Consider the following 13,792-nt stretch of genomic DNA (forward strand, 5'->3'; position numbering starts at 1 on the left):
ACCTGTGTTTTGAGGTGACTGTTCCACACAGAGCATAGGAAAGTACGCCACTACCTCTACTGTTTACAATTTGTATTCATATTCACAATATTACATCTCGCTCTCCCACTCCCTAATTCCTCTAACCTCTACCCCCTATCCCTCCATGCACTCTGCCCTGAATTCCTTACGGATGGAATATATTGTACCCTGCCAAGCAGCACCAGACAAATCACTCTGTGCACTCAAAACAGCACCTCTCAACTCCTTATGGAAACTGACACTCATTTTCCGAAGGGAAAAAGAGACAAATGTTATAGCCAGGGAGTAATGGGGAACAATCATATCTGAGGTAGCTGGACACACATGCTGCATCCCACTACAGGAAAATTATTTGGATAATATCAGTTATCTGTTCTGGATGTTGTAAAAGTTTATTTTACTTACTAGCAGTGTTTCTGTGACTTTGTGAATTTAAAAGCCTCTAAAGAAACTAGGAAACAAAATCAGACTGAAACTCAAACAGAAATAGCTTATTCAATAGGAGTAATCTAAACATGTAGTCTTTTGCTATTGAGGAAGATGTGGAAAAGCTAAAACTGTGAAAAGGAGACTGTGTGTAAAACCCTTGCCCCAGTAAAATCAATAGCATAGTTATTAATGATCCAGCTGTTAACACCAGAATTTCAGCCTAGTCACATGTTTGAGCTGGTTGGAAACCTCAGGATATCTTCACAAGAAATCTAGTGACTTTGTCACCTGCAAAATATACAGCTTATGAAGAGGTAAATGACTTTTCATTCTAGAAAGGAAAGTTAAACAGGAGTTGTTAAATATATTTTTCTGAACTGGGTCCTTATACACTACTCTGATTAATGATGAGGTCTGTTCACTCAAGTGGACAGTGGCTATTAAGTCTTTTGTGATCAATGAGAAGGCGTGTAGGTGTCAATTAAGAGAATGTTAATGTGGGAAGGAAAATGTGGAAAATTATTGAATAAAAATTTCAGGTAACAAAAAAGGGTCTATAGCATACAGTCCTTTTCTTAAGATGTATTTAAGAAAAATTGTTTATTTCAGATGAAAATTTGAACGACAGAGAACTGTTTAATGAAGTACATTAAGCTGAATCATCACATTCCTTTAGCTCATGACTGCCTTCATCCACTTTATGAAAAAGCCAAGGCTTTATGGGTCTCCTTGTATGATAAATTGTCACGCATAGCTACAAAAGCACTATAAAGCTGAAAGTATTTTTATCAGTGTTGAATAAAATATGGATTTTAATATTTGTCTACAAGCAAGCCAAATGTACCAGAAGTAAATTAAGGTATCCCGCACACAAATTTTATTTCATTTTTTATTGTTTCTCAACAGACCAAACATCAAATCAATGAACTTTTGCCAATAATCAAGGTAGAAGGACAAATAGAAAACACCTCCAAAAAAGCTGTCATCAAGTCAGTATTCATCAGCTGAGGTTTATGGTGAATAACGTAGCTGCAAAAGAATAGCAGTGAAAAAATAGCTGAACACAAGAAAGAGAAGAAAATACGAAATGCCAGCATCACTTTTATAGCTTTCTGAATTACTTATTTTTTAAGTTAAAGAACCAAGCTTTTTGTTAAAAACATTGTCTAATCATATTTTTTCTATTGCTTGCTGTTTTCCAGAACTGTAAAATAAATAGCTCTGAAATTTATGCTCTAGTTCCATTTCTATTTAATTTTCCCTTACAGAATGGTCTCACCAGTGGCTTCATCTTTGCTAACTTATTTTCCAAATTCTTCCTTTGACATAATTTTCTTTCAAGAGGTTATACTGTTGCTATTTTAAATATTTTCATTATAGTGTAACCTCACAAAGAATTCAGGGCTTGATTGCGCCTTATGAAGAAAACTAAGAGGAACACAAAAATTGTGAAGGTTTGCAATTTATGTGTTCCATACCTATTAACCACTTTGAAACTGACATCCTTCAGTTGCACTACTCCTTATCACTGCTGAATAATTCTCTCATGAGGGTTGAAGTCTTCACCCTGAACCTCAATCTATTATGCTCCTCTTTAGTCAAAAACCTATCTTTGGATTTCCAGTCCTGGAATTAATTCTACAATAATAGCTCTAATCATCTCACATATTGCCCTGGTTTCCCACTGCCTCCAGCACACTGCTGAAGTCATGACCCTATCAGTTCTGCTTTTGTTGAGAAAAATATTTATATCTTAATTACTTACAAATTCCACAATTTTAGTTCCCTCTTGTGTGATCTTTACAAATCCTTTCCAGACCAAGGGACTGAAAAGAACACAAGAGCCAGGAATAAAGCTGGCAGCACTCTTACAACACTTTTCGCTTTCAAGAGCTTTGTATTTATTTTCAAACCTCATTCCAAATGAAGTCAGGGACAGTGTCATATGCAGAGGTACTGGACTGCATCCCCCACAGCCTCCAAAAAAATAGCATTATTTTAACAAATTTATTTTCTCCTTTACATTACATTTAGAGCAACTACTTCCAATTACTAACTGACTAGAAGCAAACCCTCCTCATTTGCCTCTGATCTCTAACATCTCTAATTCTGTGAGATGCTTCTTCTCAATGCCCTTTACTGCAGTCTCTTAGTCTCTTTGCATGAACTATGGCACCCAGGCTACTTGGTGCGATCCTCCCGCAACCCCTCACTCTTCTGCACCCTAACAAGCCCAGAAGCACAGCCAGGAAAGGAAAAATATCTCTCCTCCATTTGAAGGGAGACTAGCTAACCTAGTACTTCTTAAAGGGACTACACTACACTAACAGTATACAAAATTAAGAATAGACAGAATGGATGTGCTTAAGGGATGTAAAGTTTGCCTGATCCTATGTTATTACTACTACACAGATTGTGAATTTCAGTTGTCTTCAAGAATTTCCTAGGCAACCTCAAGCTTAAGTTATCATCTCTCAAGGGCTTTGGAAATATTACTTCCTCTCCTTAAAATCAACATTCACCCACACATGCACACTGGAATCATAAAATTTCAAAATAAATTTATATTAACAAAAAAAGTTACAGAGTACATGACTCCCACTACAGAGTATGACAACAACGCTGCCTTCAGCAGCTTTCCCACTAGGTAGAACATGCAACCTTCTACGTAAATATATACACCAGCAGAACTTGGACAGTGTCACTTTGTGTGATTCTGTCAAGGTGCAGCAATACCATTGACAGGAAGAATTTCCAGGTGTCCTGGTTTCATCTAAGGTAGAGTTAATTTTCTTCTTTGTAGTTAGTACAGTGCTGTGTTTTGGCTCTGATGTGAGAACAATGTTGACACCACACTGATGGTTTTAGTTGTTGCTGGGTGATGTTTCTACTAAATGCAGGACTATTCAGTTCCTTGGGCCCTGCCAGCCAGAGGGCTGGAGGGGCACGGGAAACTGGGAGGGGACACAGCCAGGACAGGTGACCCAAGCTAGCCAAAGAGGTATTCCATACCATGGGACGTCATGCTGAGTATATAAACTGGGGGAAGAAGAAGGAAGGGGGGGACCTCTGGCATTATGGCGTTTGTCTTCCCAAGTAACCGTTACGCATGATGGAGCCCGGCTTTCCTGGGGATGGCTGAGCACCCGCCTGCCCGTGGGAAGTGGTGAATTAATTCCTTGCTTTGCTTTGTTTGCGTGCGCGGTTTTTGCTTTACCTATTAAATTGCTCTTATTGTAACCCTCAAGTTTTACATTCCTTTCTGATTCTCTTCCCCACCCCTCTGGGGGGGGTGGTGGGGAGTGAGCAAGCAGCTGCGTGGTGCATGGTTGCCGGCCGGGGTTAAACCATGATACCAGGACAGCTTCTTAGGTAGTACAGGTGAAGTTACCTTCCTGGTTTCCATGAAGTCAGAGAAGTTATGTACCATGAATAAAACCTGAGAATCTGATTATCCAAAAACAGGCAAGAAAACAAAAACCAGCTCTCTCAAGTGTTTGGGACAAAGCATAGAGTATATAATTACTTGATGTAACAAACACTGCCATCTTGGCACAATTTATAGAGTTTCCTCACTTGTCCAATTGATAATTCCAAAGCACTACTTCTATCCCCCCAAAAATCGGAAAACTTGGGGGTTTTGATATTTTTTGTTGTTATTTATCCAATACCTCTCATTTCCTCTTACTATCTTTAATGTCTCCTTTTATTACTTACTACATAACTAAGGGCAATCAGTGACTTTAGGCTAAAATAAATTTACTTTCCTGACTCATATTGGTATGTGTAGTTGCAGGGTAAGCATTTGCAGGGTAGGCTCACTCACATAGCTCAGTGCTTTTTGACCAGGTGTTAGAAGCCTATGAGTGCCCAGCATCTTCAGATGCTTGTGTGCAATGGTATAAAGGACACAAGGCAACTGCAGTCTACAGCTGCCTCCATTCAAAATCCACTTTAAGTGAGGATTCTCAAAGAACGGAGAAAAATTTGTGGCATCCACATTAGCTGAAAAATCTCAGAAGCTCCACTGTCATAAGTAGGCATACTTTCTACTTCAGCTATGTACCAGTGATATTTCCCAGCACTCGAGAACTGCAAAAACCACGGTGGCAGCACCAGTTCTCACAGCAAAAGAGCTTCAAACATTGCACTCCAAAAATCACATCTACTTTACAAGACCAGTACATAATGTTTCATGAAGCACTATGAACATGGTGTTTTGCGGTGAATGAAGAGACGGGACGCAGCTTGATGCAAGCAAATGTCAATTTATTGTACAGAAGCACGAGTTTATATACACTTTCAGAAGCTGCGCGTTTTAAACAGATTGGTTCTTGAAGCTAAGCATTGCAGGCTAGGCAATCCCTGATTGGTGGTTAACTGCCATCAATTAACAGCAAGGTGTTACCTTTCCTGGGCACCATCCGTCCCCCACTCCCCTGTGCTCTGCAAACATGTCTCATCATGTTAATTGTTGTCTAGACAAGCTCGAGCACATTCCCCTCAGCTAACTGATTGCCACGCATGGTCCTAGTTTCCAGCCTGCTCCTGCATCTCCCCCTTCCTGTTGCACAAAAAGAACCTTTGAAACCGAACGAGTAAAAACAAGGTGTACGTAACAGAACAAATAAAAAAGCAACTAAGACATATTATCAATGTCAAAATAACCCACTATCTCTGTTTGGTACAATTTTACAATTTCCCCTTTTTGTTTTTGAACAGCTAGTACCAGGTTTGCCATGTTCTGCAGGGCCCTTGCAAACATGACAGCAACCAAGGCAATAGCAAACAAACAATACTGCCAATTGAGTGAATGAATGCCAAAAAGGCTGAATTTTTCTCAGATTTTGATAACATGTTGCTGCAATGGGGCACCTAAAATCCACGCAGCACATACCATCAAAATCCTCACAGCCATGTCCCTGAACCAACAACAAAAAGCAGCGGCAATTTTGACTCACATTCTTAACTGCCTACCAAACAAGGTGATTTAACTCTTTAATGCTTTCCCTGCTGTTACTCCGGATAAGAGTAGAACCGCTGCAAACGTTCCCATCATAGCCTCCTACATTAGCATCTACAGAAAGACAATTATCAACATTCAAAGTGTAAACAATATCATCTTCTTTTGGATTAACATTATACATAGGTGGAAGGGCACACCAAACAAGAACTGGTTCAGTCAAAAAGTTCGAAACATAGCATGCCTTCTCTGAACATACCTCGGGGTCATTCCCTTCATTCCCTCTCTTTTTTATGCAAAGAGAAACACTTTTACTGCAACAGAGAAGCCCCTATTTACATCTCTGAGCCCGGACACAAACCGCAGCTGTATGCGCCACCAGGCTCAGGGCAAAAATCATTCATGTAGTTACACAGCTATATATCTCTACAAGCATGCAGACACCTATTAAACACTAGATAACCACGTTTATCTTTTCGATTCTCCTTCACAATACCTAGTTGTTCTCCCATTATAAATCCTCCCTTCCCGCACGGCTCTGCTTAACTCTTTAACAGCCTCGTATTGCACAGGCTGCCGCTCTCGAGGTTGATCTGTTGGACAAAATACTGAACATGCCATAGCGACTCCCAAACCCCCTCACTTAAGTGCTTCCCACTTGCATTCCTGCCACCAAATCCCTCAGACCCTTTCACCCTCCCCAAAAATACAATCAATGCATCGGGAGAGACGAGGGGGTGGGGAAAGGTCTAGCTCCTTTTCCAGGTCTACAGGACCTGTATCGAAAGGTTTATCAGTGTCAATGGAATCATTGTCCGAGTTGTCCTGTTCCCGTGCTTGCTCCTGTGCCGTGAGGGTCGCTGCAATCAGTGACAGAAGCTCTGGGGGCAGAGGAGGTGTGGACAGAATCGCCATCGCTGACGGTGTGTTGAGAAGAGTCGCGCTGTCGGTGGAATTTACAGCCTCCTCTAGTTCAGTGCTTACACTGTTGGAATTTACAGCTTCCTCTGGTTTAGCACCGTTAGTAGAACTAGTCCACACTTGGCAAAGAGTAGTCAGAATTTGTCACCAAGGTGCTAAATGCATTCCCGACACGGAGCTCCCCTCCGCGGCAGCATCATACAGTTGGCTGCTGTATGTACACACTTTCATTCTTTCAAAGTCTCTAAAGTTTCTTGGCTGCTCACCTGTCTCGATGAACACAGGCGTTATCCTCGGGGTTTAGGTTGTCCGCCTGGTCCAGACAGCAAGACGATCGTTCAGCCAAGCCGTCTCCTCCGGAACACAGCCCTCTTCCATGAGCTGTCTTTTTTATTGACCAATAAAATAACTGTCTTTATTCTTCCAAGGCTTCGGAACACCACCATAGAGGTCACCATTTGAGGAGATTGAGGCACGGGCTCCCAGATCTGACTAGAAGACCCTTCATGAGTCCATATATGTCTCTTTCTGGGGACGAAGCCTGATTCCCCGTTACAGATTTCCCACAGCTCACCTCTCAGCTCCGGAGGGATTTCAGGCCGGCTCCTGCTTCCTTTCAGCAGATCATTCAAAGTTCTGTGGGATTCGCTGCAAGTCCCTCAGTCAGGCGATTCGAGAGCCCTTCACATCAGATCCTTAAACGCATCACGTTGGGGTCACCAATTTGCTGCGAATGAAGAGACGGGACGCAGCTTGATGCAAGCAAATGTCAATTTATTGTACAGAAGCACGAGTTTATATACACTTTCAGAAGCTGCGCGTTTTAAACAGATTGGTTCTTGAAGCTAAGCATTGCAGGCTAGGCAATCCCTGATTGGTGGTTAACTGCCATCAATTAACAGCAAGGTGTTACCTTTCCTTGGTGCCATCCATGGCGCCATCCGTCCCCCACTCCCCTGTGCTCTGTATCATGTTAATTGTTGTCTAGACAAGCTCGAGCACATTCCCCTCAGCTAACTGATTGCCACGCAAGGTCCTAGTTTCCAGCCCGCTCCTGCAGTGTTTAACTAACAATCTTACATATTGACATTCTTCTGGAAAAGGCTGAGAATGTTGTCTCAGGTAGAGCAAGTTTTGATGAACAGTCACTTAGGCAACACTGCCAGTCAACAGTGCTCTGTGATATGTGCTATTATTCAGTCAAATCTTCTTTGCAATAAACTGGCCTCGCTCTAAGAATGGCTACCTGTGGCCCAGGATAGACAACCTGAAAGATTCGTGTCAAGCAGTGCTGTGATATGAAACACAATACACGTCTACGGAAAGCATTTTCTTTTTACAACACCTGAAATGGAGCTATGGAATCTATCTTGACTTCTATGTCTGCTGTAAACTGGATCAAATCACTGACACTTCTTCACAGGTCATTGCCAGTACGTGCATGAACAGACTCTGTAGAGATGCGTGGCAGAATTCCCTGGTGAGAACTATGATGTGCCATTTGCTTTTTTCCAGCTTTTCATCATGAAACTTACATTCCAAATTAAGAATTAATCAAGACAAAAATGAATAATGCATTCTTGATACTCTTTGGTAAGTAAACCTCAAATCAACTTAACTATAGTACAGGATACATTTTGCTTTCAGAGGGAATAAAAGAAAATAAAGGAGTTGAACCTTATACCAACGACAAGGAAATTCAACATACGTTTGCAGCTCAGTTGACAGCACTGTTCAAGAGATTGCAAACTCTCATGCATAACACATAGGCACACTGACATATACTCAAAGAACCATCTTTAAAGTCTTGAGCTGATCTATTCCTGTTGTTTAATCTCCACCTGAATCATGAAATTCTACTTCATATGTAGTAATTTTTTCCCATAGGAACAAATATTGTATCAAAAATTGAGGCCATCACTTCAGCTACAAAAATAACATCTCTTTAGCAGAACACCTTCTCACACAGCACTATGTTCAAGTGTAAATGTTATGCTTAACCTGAATTGTAAGTGCTTTTATAGAAATTCAGAATTGCCTAACAATACAACAAAACTACAATTATCTGATTCACTTTCTTAAGTCAAGCTCACTCTTTTCCTGAGATCATTTGTCTCCAGAAAACTTCAGTAGCTAGTTTTAAGTACCATGCTCAGAGGCTGACTATACAAAGATGTATGTGCTCACTCCCTACTTCAAAGTGAAACTATGAGAAGAACCATCCAGAACACTTTTGCAGGATGTATTAAAATTCCCTATGTATAAAAAAAAACCGTAGAGGGTTTCTGTATTTAACTGCAAAAATGAAAATCCTCTGGTTATTGCAAGAAGCCTTTACTATCTGGAATGTAACATGTCTGAGAAATTATACGAAATAAAAATTAAATAACCTGCACTAAAATAAACCATTTTTACATTAAAAAGGACATTCCATACATCTTGCATCACATAAAAATTCAATTAAACTATTATTTTCTTAAAAGATTTTTAAGATATGACACTGTGTAAGAAAGAAAAATAAAGACTTGTACTTACACAATTGGAAACATCTCATAGCCAAGGCAGGTCAATCACAGCTGGGAAACAATATTAAATATCATACAGCTTCCACAACCTATCACCCTTCTAAAGTTCAAAACATGACTGTAAGTGTACACTATAAAATAAACTCTAATTTTGAAGCTGCTCCTACCTTTGCAGCTGTAAATTAGACTTAACATTCCCCTTGTATAGTGAGTAAGACCCACAGGGACTTTGGTTCATTAACAAGGATGAGTTACTCAAAGGAAACAAATATAAAATTACCATTCAGAGTTTCAAGAATTCCCTGACACCAGAGAAAGAAACAAAACCCCTGAGATTATCTTATCTTTAAACAACTTCAAAGGAACTCCATGCTTTATTAATGTCTTCTAGGACAGAAGACGGGATCTGGGGCATCCCATATGTAGAAGAGGACCTTTTATAAAGCAGACACTCCTTCATTCTGCCTGACAGTAGTAGTCTCCAGAAAAACTTCTTGATGATGGACATACATTTTGTATGTATATCAGGGTACTGTTACACTTTAATGTTCCATGCATCATGTGATCAATTAATAAACCCCTGAAACTGAAGAGGGCTCAGGGGACATGCACAGGGGCTCTGTGCTTTTGAATCTCTACGAAGAATCTAGGGAATGACTGCCCAAAGCTGTTGCAAAGAAGCCAAATTTATTTCAACATGAACCAGAAGAGAGGGTGGCCTTTGTTTTAGATACACGACTGTATCAGCTGGGTGGATCAGCTGGATATGTAAATGTTTTTCCCAGAGTCAATAACAAGATTGCAAACATCTTCCTGAGCCAACCAGACCAGAATATGGGAAACGTGGATACAGCTCCATCCAATATAGAGTATAAAAAGTCAATATTGAACAAAATGACCTGTGAAGAGAGAAACAGGTTTGAGCTGACTTCAACCCACATGTTCCTTCCCAGAAAATGGTGACACCCAGCATCATAACAGTCAGCATATACAGACCAGCAATGGGAACCACATTTATATTGTGATCCAACTGTGTATCACTATTGCTATATTGTGTTGTATTGTAATTTCAGTACATCGCTATATCACTCTGCTAACGCAAAATCCTGTGTAACACAAAATATCTTCCAGGAAATTTGGTATTAAATATTAAATAGTCCTCACGTGGGGCATCTAAAAGAAATCTGGCAGAGCGTATCAGACTCTGATACAAGGAACACAGAATTCAGTTCCTTTTACTTGTAAATACCATTTAAGTACCAGCAGTAAAGACAGACAGGTTCTGCTAGAGTATTGCTGTTACACTTTAAAGCAGCCAGAAATTTCCCGGATAAGATGTAAACCTTCAAAGCTGGAGCATATGTAAAAATCAAAGTTCAAAGACCCTTTATTGGATACTTTTCAACAATATATCCTACTTGGATTCAAATACCCTATCAATATATCATTAAATATATCACTGATTCTGGTATGCTTTGATAATAACTAGGTGGAGTGGCCTCCACACAGAGCATGACATTTCTGTCCCTTATAGCCTCCCAAGGAGAGCTTATCATGCAAGTCTGTTAGTATTTTTAAAACGTGCATGCTCTTAGATGAATGAAGGCTGTCTCTTGTAACCTCTTTTATGTTTCTGGCTGTAATTCACATATTCATTGTGAAATCTAAAATGTATCGATACCTGCCCACCCCCCCCACACCCCCCACCCCACCCACCCCGTATTAATGGATTAATAGGATTATGCAATGCAGCATATTCTTATGAATTTAAAAACATCTCCTTACTGTTACCCCTAATAGTGGTCACAGATCTTGATTCTCCATGAACCACCAGGGCATTTTTGCTTCACTGCAAGTATAATGCTTTGTTGTAGTATTACTTTACCAGATACAATTCATAATGAGGTTAAATATTTTGTTTTCTAAGGGGATAGAGCAGTGCATTTTTTTCACAAAAGGCAAGCAGAAACACTTGATGAGACAATTAATGACTTTAAATAAATGTGTAACAGTTGTTATGCATCATATAATAATTCAGCCATAGTGGTACTGATACTACAAGCAATGCCAAACTCCTCTGTCATATTTGTATCTGAAAAAAATATTTATATAGAATTAATTAATCTCTGTAACATAATTCTGGATATACCAGTTCTCATTAATAGAATTATTTATATGCATCTGTATTCCTTTAAATACTGCAAGTGAAACAATTCATTAAAAGAAACTGGGCAGACAAAAATAGATTTATAGCCCAGAATCTGTTTTGGTACAAAGGAAACTCCTTCTATAACAAAGTACTTATAAACAGCTACTGTACTGCTTTCCAAGTGGGTAAGGGAATGAAATAAATGTTTTCACAAATGTTACTGGTTTAATAGTTTGTGGCAAACTTGCTCCAGCACTCAATACTATTACTTTGAACATTTTTTGCTTACTAAGTTAAACTCAAATTCTCAGACAGTAAACATTTGGGCCATTTGCAGAATGAGCTGTTGCCAGTATTTGCTGGTTTAACCCAGCAGATGTGAAAAGCCATAGACACTAATACAGTACAATTTGCTTTTGCCAGTCTCAACAATGATTTTGCTGCTTGGGGTTATGTTCCACTGATGTTTCCTGGCTTTGTACAGCAGCATTCTCTGCTATGAAGAGCACAGCAGCATCTGTTATTTTTCAGGTAGTTGAGCATAATCTCAGCCCTGGGAGGCATTATCTATAGTTTCAAATGTCCTGGAGGAAATAATAATAAAACAACAAAACAAAAAAAAAGTAGTCGTCAGTCAGGGAAAAAGACTTGGAACTTCAAAACTTTACTGTTCCTGCAGTACATCAGCAAACTCAGTTTGAGAAATTGTTTCTTTCACTAACAAAAGCCATAGATTTCATGGCAAAATATGAAAATGTAAACTTTTTTATTTCTTGTATTGTACAAGAAATGTAATTTCATTCATGGTACTGTAGAGTAACACTACTGTAAACTATGTATATATTTTTGGTTAGAGTCTAATTGCTGAATTATCAATTAGTACTTCAGTTCTCACAAAAATGATATATAGATATAGCCATACTTAATCAGAGCTGTAGAGACTGAATTTAAGAGCCTCTGGATTAAATGAAGTCTAGCTCATAAAATAGACTAATGGAGTACTTTATTTAAAAAAATAAAATATCATAAAAAGTGTAACACATTAGTCGTAGCAGATCTCAAAATGTTTTGAAAGGTCAGAAAAATTGAGAGTTCAAAAATTTCTAAAAAGACAATTTCACAGAACTGAAAGATGCACTTAGATACTGGGACTCCTATTTCTCTTGAGTGTATCATTAGAGTCCTGGAATAAAATTTGTTTGTTTTGTGATTGAACTGTGTATTGCAATTGCTACACTCTGCTAAATGTAATTTGTACTTACAGTGTGATTTAAGTGCATTGCTGTATTACTCTGCTAAATCAAAAATCCCACGTAGTTTCAAATAATTTCAAATAAGAAAATTCTGTGTTCACTATACCCTCTACACATGGACTATCTAAAAGACTCTGGTCAAAGTGTATTATACTCTGACATTAACTGGCATAGTCGGCAGGATACTCCTGAGGGTGAGCAGTATCCATTAAAGCAGTAATTACTTTGGCGAAAACATGCTTTCTGATATGGCATTAGTCACAAATAAGAACCTAGTAGAGAAAACCTGCACTGTGATTAAGAACAGGTAGTGACTGATAAGGCTGGCTGAAGACAGGATCACTACAATTTAAAAGAGGAGACAGAATTATTACAAATACTAGCAAAGGCTGGGAAAATCTCCCCAGTAACTCTGAAAACGAGGGATGAGAAAACTATAACCAGCATTTTTCAGGGACAGCAAAACAAAGCACTCATCCCACTGACATTTAGGACAAATTTGAAAAAATTGAAAGGTTCTAACAAGTTGAAGTAAGGAGAGAAAAGCAGGGCTTCACAGGTTGCTGGATATCTACGTTTGAGTAATAGTGCAGAAATTAGAAAAGGAGAAATGAACACACAGCACACTAGAAAAAGGAACAGTTATAAAGGATAACATAATGCATAAGCAACGCACACACTGAATAGAAGTTCTTAGACTCAAAGCTGCAACCTCAATTCCTATGTGATGCCCCCACATGTATGGATCATTTAGTATGGTCTACTGAAATAGACCTCATTCAAGTAATAGCCACCACATATACCAAGGAGAATGAATGATCAAGAGATACCTGGCTTGATACTGATCCTTTTCAGGATCCTTTTCACTCACGAGAAGACAATATTACAGAAGTATGTGCTCCCATGGCAAAACCCAGTAATGAGGGGGAAAAAAAAAAAAAAAAAAAAAAAGCAATGGAACTGAACTAGTTGCAACCCACATATTCCTTGCCAGACATGAAACATCCAGCATTGTTACAGTAAGCATATTGCTAGACACCAGTAATAGAATTCACATTTGTATTATGACTGAATTACATATTGCAACGGCTACTTCTCTCAAACGTAGTGTCCTTGTATTGTGATTTCAGTGCACACTGTATCAGTCTGCTAAATCAAAATCTCATGTAGCTTCAACTGACTTCAAGTAAGTAAATTTTCTGCTATGCCCTGAATTTTCCATATGTGGAACATCTAAAAGGACCCTGTTAAACTGTACCGGACCCTGACTTTCTCCTTTTACCAAATCAAAAGTAACTAAAATGTATTTGATTTACATTACTATGCTGCTATAGTAAATATACAGTAAAGGTATAGTAAAAAACTATAAGTAAAAGAAGTTTTTTTATAAAACAAAAAGAAAACCATAGCAAAACTTAACTTGAGAAAGTCTGTGGACTTATCTGCATACACTTACATAATCTATAAAACCAGTTTTACAGGACTACAGCACTGACAGTTTCTAAAACTACTGTTTTTGTTTGCTTACTAG

At 38.9% G+C, this 13,792-nt stretch overlaps 1 protein-coding gene across 4 annotated transcripts in view; it reads right to left on the reverse strand.

Moving 5' to 3' along the window:
- Positions 1-13,792, reverse strand: part of KDM4C (lysine demethylase 4C) — a 304,693-nt gene that overhangs the window by 111,715 nt on the left and 179,186 nt on the right. The window contains exon 13 of one of the 4 annotated variants that reach the window (XM_055790393.1): positions 6,832-9,758. The exons of the other annotated variants lie outside the window; for them this stretch is intronic. Within the exon in view, the coding sequence (XP_055646368.1) occupies positions 9,739-9,758 (20 nt within the window). The 3' untranslated portion in view covers positions 6,832-9,738. Of the gene's footprint in view, positions 1-6,831; positions 9,759-13,792 lie in introns of those variants that run through there. 4 annotated transcript variants of the gene reach the window in all.

This window comes from Falco peregrinus, chromosome Z (genome assembly GCF_023634155.1).
Source record: "Falco peregrinus isolate bFalPer1 chromosome Z, bFalPer1.pri, whole genome shotgun sequence".
NCBI lineage: Eukaryota > Metazoa > Chordata > Aves > Falconiformes > Falconidae > Falco > Falco peregrinus.